The 16,243-nt window shown below is 39.3% G+C and overlaps 1 protein-coding gene across 1 annotated transcript; it reads right to left on the bottom strand.

The window, feature by feature from the left end:
* Positions 1-754: 754 nt before the first annotated feature.
* LOC139151284 (leukocyte receptor cluster member 8 homolog) lies at positions 755-15,283 on the bottom strand. The gene is made up of 16 exons (XM_070723967.1): positions 15,185-15,283; positions 13,276-13,496; positions 12,930-13,039; positions 12,359-12,563; positions 11,635-11,791; positions 11,145-11,192; positions 10,726-10,869; positions 10,270-10,551; positions 9,726-9,869; positions 6,352-6,493; positions 5,520-5,609; positions 4,888-5,022; positions 4,466-4,534; positions 3,727-3,856; positions 3,031-3,238; positions 755-2,040 (listed from the first exon to the last, which is right to left on the bottom strand). The coding sequence occupies exons 1-16, from the start codon at positions 15,229-15,231 to the stop codon at positions 1,884-1,886; spliced, it is 2,289 nt and encodes a 762-aa protein (XP_070580068.1). The 5' UTR covers positions 15,232-15,283; the 3' UTR covers positions 755-1,883.
* Positions 15,284-16,243: the final 960 nt, after the last annotated feature.

Below are 16,243 nucleotides of genomic sequence, written 5' to 3'. Positions count from 1 at the left end.
GCGATGCATTACTTTATTTCACCTCTAAATTGACTGATCCTTAGCTTTGCTTTATATAGAAAGAGCCTGGCAACAGGTTCAATATAAGTCAATTAGGTTTCTAGGGGGGGGGGTGGGGGGGAAACTAAGGGAATTAAGTTTTTTATCCTACATTGAACTTTTGACTTCGCCCCTAAGGTGGCCAAGGAAAATATTGTTGCCTACTTTCGACTATCATTTTACATTGTAACACGGGCATATTTTTTGACAGAGCTACTCCTTGTAGCAGTCTTTAATTTATCCTTTTAAATCTGCCAGGTTCATATATCATGTGAAGTTTTCTGAAACAAGCAAAGCACATTTCTCCATTTGCTGCATTTTAGCTAAGGTGGCCTAGGAAAATATGGATGCTGTAAAGTGTAGATATTTTTACCGACCGATACTGCTATAATACACTGTGTTAGTTGTTCGAAATATGTATAGATTTGCGCTGTATACTGCTTTTTACTGCAATCATTACTGTATCAACAATGAACCGGGAAAAGTAATATTAGTTTTCTCAGAACTGAAGATGACCCCTACCAGTGACAAACAGATTCAGATCACACATCCCTTCCCCACACACACAGAGCACTGCTACACACGCCAACACATACACATATACACACGGCTGAAAATTGGCAATTGCACCTTTTACTGTAATGAGACAGATACATTCACATACAGATGCACACTTCATTCACACTAATGAAACACAACAACACCACTCCTAGGATTGAATTTCTACAAATAGCTTTATTTTAATTATCTATACTATATTAAGTATAGGTCTTAAATATCATACATTTGAAGCACTGGGGAAAGTACATTACAAAATGGAAAATACAAAGAAATTACATGACAAAAGAATTCAGAGAAACAAAATTCGCAAACAGAAGCTGCAATCAGTCCATTATCATTAGAATGAAATCTACATTATTGTAATTTCCACCAGACATTTTGTAACAATATATATCTATATCATTGAGAGTGTCCGAAGAATTAGCATATTTACAAAGGGAAAAAAACGTCTTCAAGCACCGGAATGACTTTTTTTTTCACAAAAGGCAGTAAAACCGGAAGGACTTGGTGAGTAAAACGTTCGCATTCACTGAGCTATGGAAGAAGACGGGTGAGATTGGTAACTATTAACATGTACTGACCATTACCATAGATAGACATACACCTCCGTTGGGTGGATTACCATAAACTTTACCATAACCAGAAGTAATCACACCACACCATTGCACCATTACCAGTAAACCAGTAGTAGTCGTTGTCACCTTCATTGCTGCTTACCATTTACCAGGCCAACAAGGAACACTAACCGATTTTAGCTTTGTGGTTAGTAAACACTTGCTGCTGTCGCCACCTAGGTGATGGGGCAAGGAACTTGCTTCTGGGACCATTACCATATACACCAATACCATTGACGTGACCACGAGGCTGTGAAACTAGAGGCTGCTGCTGCTGCAGATGGTTATTAAAACGGTTGGATTGCCCTCTGTGTGCATTAACTGGAAACAGTGGTTGACGTGTGAAGGGGTCTGGGTGAGATCCAGTAAAATGACTGAATTTACTGGGAACTCATACGGACTCGCTCTTTTGAAGCACCAGCTCACCGCAACTCAGCTTTTTGCTTGCAGAACTGGAAGCTTCAAAGACTGGTTTTTCATTTTTTTTGAACACCAACTTGGACTGGCGTCTCTGCATGGATTAACCTCAGAGTCCCACTTAGCAGTGGAGGCTTAATACATGAAAACGGACACTGGCCTCAGGAAGTGCTGGGAAGAAACTGAAAAACATAGTGAGATTGGAAGGACACCCCCTGAAATAGCGTGAGATCCCCGGGGTTGACACACTTATCAGCTGTTTAGAGCTGACTGACTCTGTTTGCAGTCCACCTTTTGCCCATCTGCCGTAAACTGAACGCCGAGATTTTTCAAAAACTCTACGCAGTCCTCAGAGTTCGGAAATGCCAATATGCGCTCGACAAATGACACATCTATGCTGGGACGATATCTAATGCAATAGAGAAAAGAGTGAGTTAGAAATGTAATCCTCGGTACAACGGCCAAAACTATCATGTACAGCGATTGCAAAGTCTTACCTACAACTCTGGAACAGCTGAAATAAAAATTGTTTGTTATGTACAATACACAATGTACAAACATAGTTGACCAATTTAAAAATTTTCTATTACACATGATCTTTTGATTTTAAAAGCAACAGTTTCCTTTGGCTCAATAAACAGACTAGCTGGTTGGCACTCAGTACTTTCAATTTTAAGCTTTTTCCTCTCACGATAGTACGAGACAATTGGCATTTTAAAATTTAACACAAAGTACTGGATACTGTGCAAGAGGTTATTGCCTTGGTTACTTCCTTATTTGTAAGTACTCACTATGCATGCACAAATTTTTTGATATTTTTTTATCAATTACAAGACACTTATTTGCTTATTTCGTAGCTTTCAAAATGATGCATCTTTATTAGTTATAGGGATGTCATTTTCTATTCTGCACTTCACATTATGTACACATTATTTTTTGTCATTGTAAAGCTCCTTGACTGGCTGTTAGGTGCTATACAAATGAAAACAAAACAACATCCAGTCACCCCAAAAGCCTGAATGTATAGGTCCACTGGGCCCACTGGTAGACAATGGGATTGGATCTAACTTTGGAGGTGAGTGAAGTTGGAGCCTACAATAACACACAGAAATTGTATGAGTGAGCAAATGATAGGAACCAACACTCCTACATGTATATTTATAGCTTATGCTGCGAGTTATGTTGCATTTCACCAATTCACATCATCAGCTATATTCACTCTGCTTATACCTTAACCCATAACCACTTACTCAGACCACCTCATACTAAACAATTCTTATCATCAGCATTTACATACTTACCTCAGAACACAATAGGGTAAAAAATAAAAGTGAGTGAGTGCAAATTAATCAAAACAAAACAACTTAAAAAACATTTAAGAATGCAGAAATAAACATACGATTTGATGATGCTTTTGGCGGCTGCTTTTCTTTCTCGGTCTATAAACAAGTCTACAAGATAACCGCTCATTTTGGGTGATTCCTGATACAGTTTAAAGAATCTATTGTAATTAGTTGAGACCCATGCCGATCGCAATGCTAATGCGTGTTTTACGCACGGGTCCTGGCGCAAGTCAGCACTCAATGACGCCATGGCAGTTGTCAAATCTGAAAGACATGGTCAAGGAAGAAACATCTGTACAGTGATACCATACTTGCTTTTCAGCTCACTACCTTCAGTTTTGTATTCTAAAAGTCACAGAGGGTTTGCAGGTGCAGATAACTGTAGGTTTCTGTACGCTGAATTGAGTTATAAATGCTATAGCAGGTATTGTAAAATGACATTTGAGAATTACTGGTACTGTTATTAGAACAGGATCTAGCCTGTGTTGCTGGAGGAGGCTTACAGAATTGACATGACAATAACAATTGTATTGGAATCAATGTGTGATCCATTACAGCTTATAATACAACTGTGTGTTTATATTATACCATTTCTGGGAAAGACGAATATAAGTTTTACTTCGTAAATTTGATTTGACAAATTAACATGCATCATATCATGGATCAATGAGATGCTCTTAAATATTATTGAACCATTATTTGCACATTCTTTTCAGAATGCTCCGGAAGACCTACGCGTCTGCAAAGGATACCCAAAGTGTTTTTTGTAAATATATAGTAAATGATTCTGTAAGCTGTAAATTCCTCTATATTTCCTTGTAGATTTTCTGAGTACAAGGCCTTCAATTGTGTTTGGCACTGGTTGAACTCCTCTCTGTCACCCTGGAAATTTTCAGAAAAAGACAGACATCTGGTTATGTTTTGCATGATGTAGCGAAAGGTTTCATTCAATGAGGGGAGCCTATCATACACATACAGAGTAGGCTATGATAGGATGGCATAATTTATGACGATGAAGTTGTGAGTTAAAACCAATATAACAACTGGATTATTCTGCCTGTGATTCCCTTGGTACCACCGACATCATTGTAGCTGCATCTTAGACTAGCTAACCAGTTGGTTGACATTTGTAAACTTTCATTCAGTGTCCTGCTTGGACATATGTGCTAGTTACTGCTCGCAATCACTACACTAGTGCACAATCACACCACAACCGGCAAAAATGTTTATCTGAAGTTTCTTCCTTCAAGTTATATACTAATAAAACAATCAGCCCACTGACTTGAGGTAAGTCTAGCCACAGCTCTGTGCATGTACTAACAGCTGTGCCATGACTCCCTGTCAGATCTTATACATATTTGGCATTGCAATCCAGAGTTGTTCATTATGCTTATACCAAACTTAAGAACTTATAATTTTTTCACATAATACACTGGTATCCATTGAGCTTATCAGGATAATGATAACATGAACAGAGCGTTTGGTACTCACATTTTCTAGTGCTATTCTTGCGTGAGTTTCGTACACTTCAACTGTAAACTGGTCCCTGATTCGCTGAACCTGAAAGGTACAAGCAAACTCTGTGAATTACAGATACAGGAAGGCACAGATTTATTTGTGAAATCTACATTCAGTCACAGCAGACATGTTAATCCTTTCACCATAATGGTTTGGCCCAGTACCATTGAAAATAGTGGAAAGTCTGTGCCTGTTTACAAGGAAATGGAGGGGAGGGCAAATTCTCTGAACGGAACAAAAACTCCGATCAGACACTATGCAACAGTTTGTATTATGATCAAGTAAAATTATACAACTTCATTTACTTCCCATGAAAATATAGATTTTATCCACTAATAATTGTCTCCTGCAAGACAAACAAACAAGACAGACTTGCCAGGGAATTTAGGACTTACTGTAAGATCTTGTCTGATTGATTTAAGTTGTTCACATGCATAACGATAATCACGTTTCTCCTTCCAGTCATCTTTTACCATTTGAAGTGACTTCTTTAGGATTTCCTCCGGACGTACTGTTGCTGGATCTGGTGCCTACACAGGAGATGAGATGCAAAAGAGAATGTTTGTGACAAAGAGAAAGATGTGACTATGCCCTGAGTTTGTTTTACCCAGATGAATTCTTCCACTGCCAATTGCCAAGAGACCCTGACATGAGTGCCGCTTCTATCTCTCTCCATCTAAAGACATTTGGACTTCAAATACCACTTCTTTCACATTGGCAAATTGCATATTTAAGGTGAGTGTGCCCAGGCAGATATTTGGACTCTCAAACTTTTGTAATACTGGTTTGGTCTACCACTTGTTGGGGCTCTCTTTGAAGCTTATGGAGTAAATGAAGTTTTCAACGGCTTCGTTTTTCTAATCAAAATTTCATTTTTCCCTCTAGAGTTAAACAGGTATGGTGACCAGTTTGTATTGTAAGTCTTGGTAAATATTGGGTAATTTATTTTCCTAGTACTAAATTGTGCAATAGACGACAGAATTGAAAAGACAATAAAAAAAATTTATGAAGACACAGTAACACTCACAGCTGTCAGTCTGAGATAGGGTTTGGCTAATTCTTCACTTGTTCCGACCACAGGCTCTGTACTCCATTCAATGTCACTGTCATCATTGTCCTGAAAGAAATACAAATCAATTACAAATCTCACATCAACAATCCCCCTTCTTGAAAACATACATGAGAAAATTTAAAGGCTAAATATCGTGAATGTTTTCCAGTCCAACCTTGTACATCAACAAGTGATGGCGACATATGGAGAAAATACCTGCACAATAGTAATCAATGTGATTTTTGTAGGCTACGAGGTCTGTTGACACATTGGGTTTTGTATCCAAACACGGGGAAATGCCTACAGTTTAATGTCCCTGCATAGAATCATGAGAAGGCTGTGAAACGCACAACTCATTCAAGTGTGATGCAGGTTAACAAATTGTACGTTGATACCATGTTGATATTTGCAACACTTCCTCAATTCATTCTTGGAACATTTCAGACTAATTATATTTCACTGAACGCATTCTCAGACTGTCACCATTGGACGCATACTGTTTGAAGCTGTATTTCAAAAATATTTTATGACTTTTTACGAAAAATTTTAAGTTGGGCCAATCAGGTTGCCTGGAGGACATCATACATTAATCCTCTGATTCACAAAATTATGTATTTTAAAAGATATGTAACATCAAACAAGGTGTCTTTATGTTAAATGTAGAATTGCGACTATCATAGAGTGGCTTGATCAAAAATGTCATATTTGTAACATACTGTACAATCAAGCTGTGATTTGTATATATGGCTGGTCCAGTGGGTAAGGATAGCAAAGTTAAGTGTGATATGAGGCAGATACTGTAACTTACAGCATAAGCATTGATATTCAAGGTAAGTCTCTGCTGACGGGGCTGTGGTTGTGTCAGCATGTCCTGGAAGCGTGCCATGCGTTGTTGTAGACGTGACGCCCTCAATGGGTCGTTCTCATCCACTTCAAAGCCCTTTGGTTCTCTGTTGGCAGATGAAAATAAACAATGCATGTTTACATTACAATGAGGAAGACCACCAAAAAGGATGAAAAGTAACAAATAAAAGGATTAGAATTGGCAATTTCATAACAGCTGACAAATCCTCCTGGCATACATCAGTAATTAATTTTGCTCTGACATGCAAACTTTACAACTGACTGATCCAATGCTATGTATGACTGGTATGGATTTATACCATACAGAAGTGATCTGAACGCCACAAATTCTGACTTCTTGTTTTGACCAATGTTTAGAGTTTTTTCTCCCAGAACTAGCAGTAATGGCAAATTCTCTAATAGCATTGCGGTGAATAAGTTTGAATCAAAGTTTCATGAGTCTTTTGAATTGTGCAGGTCTTGTCCACTATACAATTTTATAATGAACAAGTCATTGTCAATGACATAGTCCCCACTTGTAATAGGAGTATTAGTCTTGATGGGGCAGGGAAATGAGGTCATTAAGAAGTATCACTGGAGTGTATATGTTCAGATCTATGGACACATAGGTCTATGTCATTGTTCCCAATTTGAAACAAGAGGCATGTATAAGTTATGGTTCTAAATCAGGAAAAAAGATCAGACCTCTAGTTGTATTGGCCAGCCAAGAAATACATATGTGCATAATAAATGAGGTACAAGATGTGACATCTTAAGGTCTATTATCCTATTAAAATCAAAGCGTAAAGAACTTGTGGTTACTGAGATATGCATATATATGCATATTGAAGGTCAAAGGTCATCAAGGTCACGTGACATTTTGAAAAAAAAACCATTGTATTGCTAATTAATCCATATATGCCAAAATTCAGACCTCCAGCTCTATTGGCTTGGCCACAATTATATATGGGCATAATTAACGAGGTTAAGCATGTGTTGTCATAAGGTCTTCCATCCTACTCAATATAAAGGACATAGCACTTGTGGTTACTTATTTATTGACATTATCGTGTATTGTAGGTAAAAGGTTATAGAGGTCACATGACATTTTCTATAAAAAATTTCTATCCTATAGTCTATCCCTATATACTAAAAATCGTACATTTACCTCTATTGGCTTGCTCAAAATTAGATATGCACATAATTAATGAGGTACAATATGTGGCGTCATAAGGTGTCCAATCATACCAAACATGAAGGGTGTAGCATTAATGGTTCCTGAGTTATGGACAAATATGTATATTTGAGGTCAAAGGTCACCGAGGTCAGATGACATTTTGTCAAAAAAATTGAATTGCTAAGTGATCCCTACATACCAAAAATCATACCTCTAGCTCTATCGGCTCGCTCAAAATTAGATATGCGCATAATTAATGAGGAACAATATGTGGCGTCATAAGCTGTCCCATCATACCAAATGAAGGGTCTAGCACTTGTGGTTACTGAGTTATGGACAAATATGTATATTTGAGGTCAAAGGTCACCAAGGTCACGTGACATTTTGTCAAAAAAATTGTATTGCTAAGTTATCCATATATACCAAAAATCAGACCTCTAGCTCTATTGGCTCGCTCAAAATTAGATATGCGCATAATTAATGAGGTACAATATGTGGCGTCATAAGGTGTCCCTTCATACCAAATATGAAGAGTGTAGCACTTGTGGTTACTGAGTTATGCACAAATATGTATATTTGAGGTCAAGGGTCATTGAGGTCACGTGACATTTTGTCAAAAAAATTGTATTGCTAAGTTATCCCTACAAACCAAAAATCAGACCTCTGGCTCTATTGGCTCGCTCAAAATTAGATATGCACATAATTAATGAGGAACAATATGTGGCGTCATAAGCTGTCCCATCATACCAAATATGAAGGGTGTAGCATTAGTGATTACCGAGTTATGGACAAATATGTATATTTGAGGTCAAAGGTCACCAAGATCACGTGACATTTTGTAAAAAAAATTGTATTGCTAAGTTATCCATATATACCAAAAATCAGACCTCTAGCTCTATTGGCTCGCTCAAAATTAGATATGCACATAATTAATGAGGTACAATATGTGGCGTCATAGGGTGTCCCATCATACCATATATGAAAGTTTTAGCACTTGTGGTTACTGAGTTATGGACAAATATGTATATTCGAGGTCAAAGGTCACCAAGGTCACGTGACATTTGTCAAAGTGTCTGAGATATCTGCGTGAACGGATGGACTCACATGGATGGACTCACGGACTGACATGACCCAATCTATGAGCCCCCCTGGACTTTATCTGTGGGGACTAAAAACTGTGTCACTGCATCCTTTTTGCAATATGAATACTATGAGAAACTAAATTTTTATTTTTCTTGGCCTTATACATGGGAGTCTATGGACTGCCTTATACATGGGAGTCTATGGACTTCCTTATACATGGGAGTCTATGGACTGCCTTATACATGGGAGTCTATAGACCGCCTTATACATGGGAGTCTATGGACTGCCTTATACATGGGAGTCTATGGACTGCCTTATACATGGGAGTCTATGGACTGCCTTAACATGGGAGTCTATGGACTGCCTTATACATGGGAGTCTATGGACCGCCTTATACATGGGAGTCTATGGACGGCCTTATACATGGGAGTCTATGGACTGACTGCCTTATACATGGGAGTCTATGGAGGTGAAAACTAAAAAGTCCTCTAACACCGCCAAATTTGATCGCATTGTGAAACAAATCGACGTGCATCTGTATGAGGTAGGGTACTATCCTTGTACCAAGTTTGAACGAAATCGCTCCAGGCGTCTCTGAGATATCTGCGTGAACGGACGGACGCACGGACGGACGCACGGACGGACGGACGCACGGACATGACCAAACCTATAAGTCCCCCCGGACGGTGTCCGTGGGGACTAACAAGCAGTAAGATGCTGATGATAACATCAAAATCCAATTTTAAATATCAAGAAGTTACTTTGGGAACATTTTCATATCAATATCATGATATTCTTAGTGTCTGTGTATTTAAGACAATTCCAAAAGACCGTCTCATTGTATATAGAATTTTTGTAGGCTACGAGGTCTGTTGACACATGAAGTTTTGCGTCCAAACACGGGGAAATGCCTACAGTTTAATGTCCCTGCATAGAATCATGAGAAGGCTGAGAAACGCACGACTCATTCAAGTGTGATGCAGGTTGACCTCCATATTTCACAAATGCACAGTTCACACCAACAATACCTCACTGGACCTCAGATGTAAGGCATTAGGGGAGTGAATACAATGACATACTTGTTCTTCCCTTTGTTTCGGCGCCTATCATTCTTGCCCCCTCCTCGGCCACGGCCTCGGCGTCTACCTCGCCTTACTGAGGATTGCTCCTGGGGTTTTGGTGCATCCCTACTGCCAGAGCTCTCACTTCCACTGTCACTGACACTGGGGAAATGAAGATCATATGAGTGTTACACGTGAAGAAATGTGGATATATGATGATCATATGAATGTTACATGTGGAGAAATGTAGGTATTTCTTACATGTACGACATGTAAAACAGCATGCTGGTTTACTTATTCTCATAATGGTGTATCAATATCACATACTTCACAGACTTCAGTAGTAAACACAAATCAAGCAACAAACTTTGCACAGTCACACCTGATTTATATTCTTGATTTGGTAAGAGGATGGTTGAAAGTTTCATTGGGGATAGTTCAAGCAAAAGTTTAAATTTTTTTTTTCACTTTTGAGGCGCAAACTACCTTAATATTAGAAATCAGACAAAGTAAGATTTATTTTAATACCTCCTGTGTGCCCTGATACGAACTGATTTCTTACCTGTACCTTCTACGCCTAGAATATCGAGAATATGGTGATCGTGATCTACTTCTTGACCTGCTACGACTTCGGGATCTGCTCCAACTTCGTGACCTGCTTCGACGGCCCCGTGAATAACCAAAGCCTGGCCTTCCCCTCTGATGTCCCCTTTGAAATCTTGGTCTGGGCTTTGGTTGCATCGGGGAATCACGACCTTGTGCTATGATGCCACGACCAGCCAAATTATCCTCCCAACGAGACTGTCGTTGTTGTGGCTGCTCTTGGGGTTTATCACCAAGTGAACTAAAGTATACAGGAATAAACAGCATGATCAGTAAAACTTGAATTACACATTTCTCATGATTTTAAATCAGTTGACAAAATCATGTTGGATATTTTTTATACATACGAATCATAAATCAACCATTGAAAATTTAAAAAGCAAATCAAATGTACTGAGTAAGGACTCTGACTTACACAGGTAAAGATTCTTTGCTCCAATCCTTGGTCCAGGCTGTTCCATCATTGAAGGCACGTGTGAGAGTTCCTTTCAGTACGACTTCAACTCGGTCTTTGTCAACCTCAGATTCACATTTGGAGAAAGCACGCTGAACAAATTCTCTGTGAAAACAGTGAAATTGAGGTTTTTATATTTTGAGTCACGTAAATATTTTCACCTTTCCGTATGCTACTGCAACATTGCATCCAAGTCTTAACTAAAAGAAATCCTGATATTTTAACTCATCATTTCTCAGTCAGACCCTACCAGCAAAGCCAGGCAAGAGTTTTTCAAATACTTTTATTATCAATTTTGAAAACAATTTGGGAAGTTATAATGTAACTGCTAAATTGGGAGACTTGTTTTAAGTCAAGATAATATCACATCTGAAACTCACTTTAAACTGGCTGGCCAGTCATCGGTGGAAGCTGGTTGACGAGGAAAGCTGTAAACACAGAAGAACATGTTACTTCATTGCTCTGGAGGTAAGGGCTTATCTAGTTTGCATGCACATTTCAAAATATTGAAGAACCTGGGGAACTGTGGTGGTCGCTATTCTTTGCTTGAGGTGTGTACTTGCTGCTAAGGTATTAGACCAACAGGCTCTGATGGCCTATTATGGGTTATACATCCACATGGAAAAACCATGTATTTGAAAGTGCAATATTATGAACTCTCATGTAAACAATCCAAACTTGCTAACGTTGGAATATTGCTCATGATTTTGAACGTTTCCACTCAGATACTTCACAAAAACATTCACAAACAGAAATCAGCTGACGTTCAAAATACATGTCTGTTTACCACACAACATGTCCATTCCCCTTCTCCACAAATTTCCTAAATGGAAAATTCTCAATTTGACAGATTATATTTACAGGTCTTACCTGTCATTCTGATGTCCTTGCTGCTGTGCCATTGCATTCCCTTTATTAGAATTATTGTCATATTCATTTCCCTTCTCAGTAATCCCACTGGCAGCATTTGTCATTGGCGTAGGCTTGCTGGCTATGTTGAAACGTATTCCACCAGCTCCAGGGGCTTCTGCAATATCAGAAAGTCAGTCCAGTGTCAGATTTGTTGTGTTCTTGAGCAAGGCATTACTAAACATGTCTAATTACGAACAATTGTCACAGTACAGATTTTACGTTAAAGTAAAAGCAGTCACTTTTCCAGGTGTAAGTCAGGACTTGCAAAGAAGACTACGCTGACCCCATCTTTTTTTTATTCTGAGAGTTAACACTTTACGAGGTACCAATAAATTTCACACACCACAAACTGACTCAGTCCAACAAGTTAAACCCTTTCACCCCCAGTTCCCTAAGTACAGGTCCAACTTTACCATAGAAAACAATGGATTTGGGACAAACCATGTTGGTGAAAGGGTTAAATTTTGCCATTTGTAAGGAAATTCTGAATCTCCTTTTAAGACCCAGTTGAGAGGTGACCCTCCCTCCGCCCCTCAAAAAGACGCTTGGTGAATATTGGTGTAATACGACCTCTGAATGGATAAGGCAATCACACAATCTGTGAGTAATCTGCTCTGTTCACCACGGTACCGGCTACTTGGGCTTATTTTTCTCATCAAAAGTACAATAGCACAATTCGTACGTTTAAAATTATTTTGCTGCTGTCTTCCATGGTTCCAATTGTTATTCTGATTTCTTCCTTTCACTTTATCAGCATAGGAAGGTTTCTTCTCAGGGGGGTTGTCATTCTGGTGTTGCTGTTGTTGCTGCTGTTGCCACTGTTGTTGATTTGACTGTGGATGCATGTAACCCCCTTGCATGCCCTGATACTGTGGCATTGGTACATTCTGTGCAGATAATACATGAATTATCATTCACGTGACGTGTAGACTACAGTTTATACATGTATATTTATTCAAAGCGCCTGGTACCTGCGTGGTATTTCAAACATTGCTTGTTACACAAAATAGATATTGTCTCTTTGATTGTTTCCATATTTCATCGATAAAGCCATATATTCTTTGCTCTGATTTTTTTCCTGTTATGCATTCAACCCATGAGATAAATCCTAACAATACTACAGGCTACTGCAGCTATGTTTAGGGGAATATTGACGAGGCTTGTTTTCTGAAATTTGTTTCTTATGCTTTGGGTATCTAAAATATCTGTTTTTGGTATGTGCTGCCTGCTGTTTGGCAAGAGCTGATACTTACTGTCGGTTGAGGTGGGTAGCCTTGGTAGTATGGATAATTCCCTTGCATTTGATAGGGACTGTATCCCTGATATGGAACCTGCATCATTCCAACTTGCTGATAGTAGTTGGCTGTAGAGAAAAAAGGATTGAAAGCAACAGGGTAACCTCCACTGTCTGATTGTATGTAATGTAGATACTAGTCTCACCTTGAGATAGAGTGAATGACACGGTAAAAGATTGGCGCTGATAATCAAACAGGTCACACGACTATGGTCCCAGACCGCTGACCATAAATATTGATTTTCAATATTTAACAGAATTTGAAGAACACGGCATTGTGTTGAGGTTGTCAACACCAGGCTTACCATACACAGACTGCTGCTGTTGTTGTTGTTGTTGTTGCTGCTGCTGCTTCTGACTCCCAGCAGGAGTATTCTTCTTTGACTCTCGTTGCGCTTTCTCCAACTCCTTCCTTGCTCTTTCCCAAGCAGGATTTTCACTTTGTGAAGTAGTCTCCATATCAGTGGTGCTGGATTCACCTTTTAAGGTTGACGATGGTACAAAACTGGCATTGTATTGCTGGCTCCTGGAAGAACATTGAAACATAGGTACCATGATTTAAACACTCAAATTTCACTGTTCTACAGAGATCACAGAGTATTATCTTCAGAAAAAAGTACTAGTGAATGTACAGAAGCACAGAACAAATTACCCAAAACGTTACTATTGATTGTCACAAAGTGACCTCAAAATTTAGAAACACAACATTTCACAAAATGGCTGCTGTATTGAAGTATCATTGCATTCTTACACGATTTCTACAATCGTTTGCATGCACATTTTCTAATGGCTTGATTTGAAGCTAAAGTACTGGGAAAGCATACTATACGGTCACTTTTGGAATACAGCTGGTCTAAAATGAATGTGTGATGAATATTGAAAGAATGTACAGGAATATCTTTTAGAGCCTTAAGTTGCTGTACGTTAGGCACGTCTTGAAAGATGTTTTTGATAGATTTTTGAATCTTTCTGGAACTCAAAACATTGCCAATTTCTCTCCTGTCTACTCACAGAAGCTTGGTTGATTCCATGACAGGAAAGTCTCCTGCAGTCCCCTCTACCTGTAGTCCCCTCTACCTGTAGTCAGTATTTGACAGCAAAGTACAGTGCCCAATTGCAAGTTTTGTCACCCATGGATTCCCTATTTCATGGCTAATCAAAATGCACTATCACTGAAAGGAGCTCAGTAGATAAAACATTATCTAGAGGTTTTAGCTCAGACTTGGTGCCTAAACGACCAGTTACCAAGGTATACATTCTTTTCCTGCTGATGTGAACTGCAATTATAAATTATGCACAACAGCCATTGCAACTAGAAACTGGGACTGAATCTGCATTCATATGCCAATGTATCCAGGTCAAAATGCCATTTCTAATATGGCCATTTTATGCCAGTTTGTATAAATTCTACTTTAATAGTATAAATCGATGATGCACAGGACATAAGAACATTAAAGCTTGAATTTTAGTGTCTAGGGGTCAAGAGAACTGGTTTTGGAAGAGGGGCCTGGTCATTTCAAGGGGTACGGTACAAACTGCCATCGAGGAACCACGCAAGCTGTGCAAACATGACATTTGAATAATGGGAGTCTCTTTTTTTAGCTCCATGATGGAATTGTATTCTCCTAACAATATAATCATACTTATAAATTGTAGTTTCCATACATTTACAATTTAACTGACATCTGAAGAAGTATACGTTTTCCAGGTACGATAGAGGGACTGTGGATCGAAGCCCGGGGATCGAAGTCGCTGTTGTCGACTTGAAGGTCACTTTGCGTGCCATGGACATGGATAAGAGAGGTAGAAGATGTCACGCACACAATTTGTACACGCATTTTCTTATTGAACGAGAACCCTTTGAACACAAGCTAATGAATTTTTACGACGATTTGTCGTCAAATGAGCCACATCAATTTAACCTTGTGGTAAAATCTAAGAATGTGAGGAAAATTTAGCCAGAAACGGCACAGACATTTCAGGGCGATTGGCTATTTGCTCGCCAATGTTTGAGCAAGTGGCGTGCAGTTCACTGTATTTGTACTGAGCATGGAGGTAGCAGTTTGGTCTGGATCAAAATTCGATGCCCTTTTTTCGCGTATCACAACTCAGATATTTCACGCGAAACCAGTCTAAATGATATTTTAGGTGCTAAAGCTACATTTTATCATAAAATTACGGTAAAGCAGATTGAAATAGCGCAGTATAGCTTACCATTGCGCGGCTTGGGCCGCCTGATTTCCTATCCATGGTGCGGCCATTTTGGTTCTAATTTCAACAAAGATCAATGGCCGATTTTATCACGTGACCTATGACGAAATTAAAACGCTCTGACATACGTCATACAACGACCAACCAACAATCTTGCAACATGGAGCTGCCAAGTAGCTCCATGGTTGCAAACCCGGGTTGCACCGTTGACACATTGTTTCTGGTAGGCGGTTTATTGAGAGAAAATGTTACAATATCCGCGAAAATGCGAACCTTTGTAAACTTTTTAGGGCTTATAAACCAAAATATGAACTGGGCGCTATGGACTGATGGAGGCGCAATCGCCAACCGAATTTAGGCCTACTGAGCATGATATTATAAAATGCAAATGTTCAGTAAATTTTGTAAATTCGCGTGTAATCAACATCACCTGAAAATTCTGGAGGCATCCTTGAATTCGCCAAGAAACGTCAACGAATTCCCTATTTCAAGTAATGCACCTAATGATTACTTTTATTCAACTTCGCACACAAACTCCTCGTCAACACTTGAAGGGCAATCCCAACAACGTCGGGGAAAGTTGGAACTGCAGTATGACTAGCCCTGCGTACGATGCTGTGTGTTCCGCTACAGCTAATAGCCCCGCTCACCACAGCCCTACACAGACCCGTACGTAGAGTTGGTGACTTCAAATCCATTTTTGGACTTGACGTAAAAAGCCAAATTACTGCTGAAATTCAGCGTTCTTGGGCCCAAGTCGTATCCCTGCCTACCTCAGCTACTCGATCGCTTCCAAAAATGCCAGTCTTTTATTCTTTTTTCGTAAATAACCGTCGATGTCGGCAACTCTCTCGCTAGCCCTGCGAACGTACGCAGTGTACGCTGTGCATTCCCTGTGTGCGTTCCTAACACACAGCGTACACTGCGTACGTACGCAGGGCTAGCGAGAGAGTTGCCGACATCGACGGTTATTTACGAAAAAAGAACAAAAGACTGGCATTTTTGGAAGCGATCGAGTAGCTGAGGTAGGCAGGGATACGACTTGGGCCCAAGAACGCTGAA

This window comes from Ptychodera flava, chromosome 15 (genome assembly GCF_041260155.1).
Source record: "Ptychodera flava strain L36383 chromosome 15, AS_Pfla_20210202, whole genome shotgun sequence".
Lineage (NCBI taxonomy): Eukaryota > Metazoa > Hemichordata > Enteropneusta > Ptychoderidae > Ptychodera > Ptychodera flava.
Note: the sequence above shows the minus strand (reverse complement) of the source record. Positions and strands in the feature narration are given on the sequence as shown.

What these genes read in the sequence shown, in the direction of transcription:
- LOC139151284 (XM_070723967.1), bottom strand. Translation starts at nt 15,231, where the DNA reads ATGGCCGCACCATGGATAGGAAATCAGGCGGCCCAAGCCGCGCAATG. An exon ending in ACAGCAGCAGTCTGTGTATG is followed by an intron (nt 13,040 to 13,275) that starts GTAAGCCTGGTG and finishes TTTTCTCTACAG; the next exon opens with CCAACTACTATCAGCAAGTT. An exon ending in CCTATCTCAGACTGACAGCT is followed by an intron (nt 5,023 to 5,519) that starts GTGAGTGTTACT and finishes TCTCCTGTGTAG; the next exon opens with GCACCAGATCCAGCAACAGT.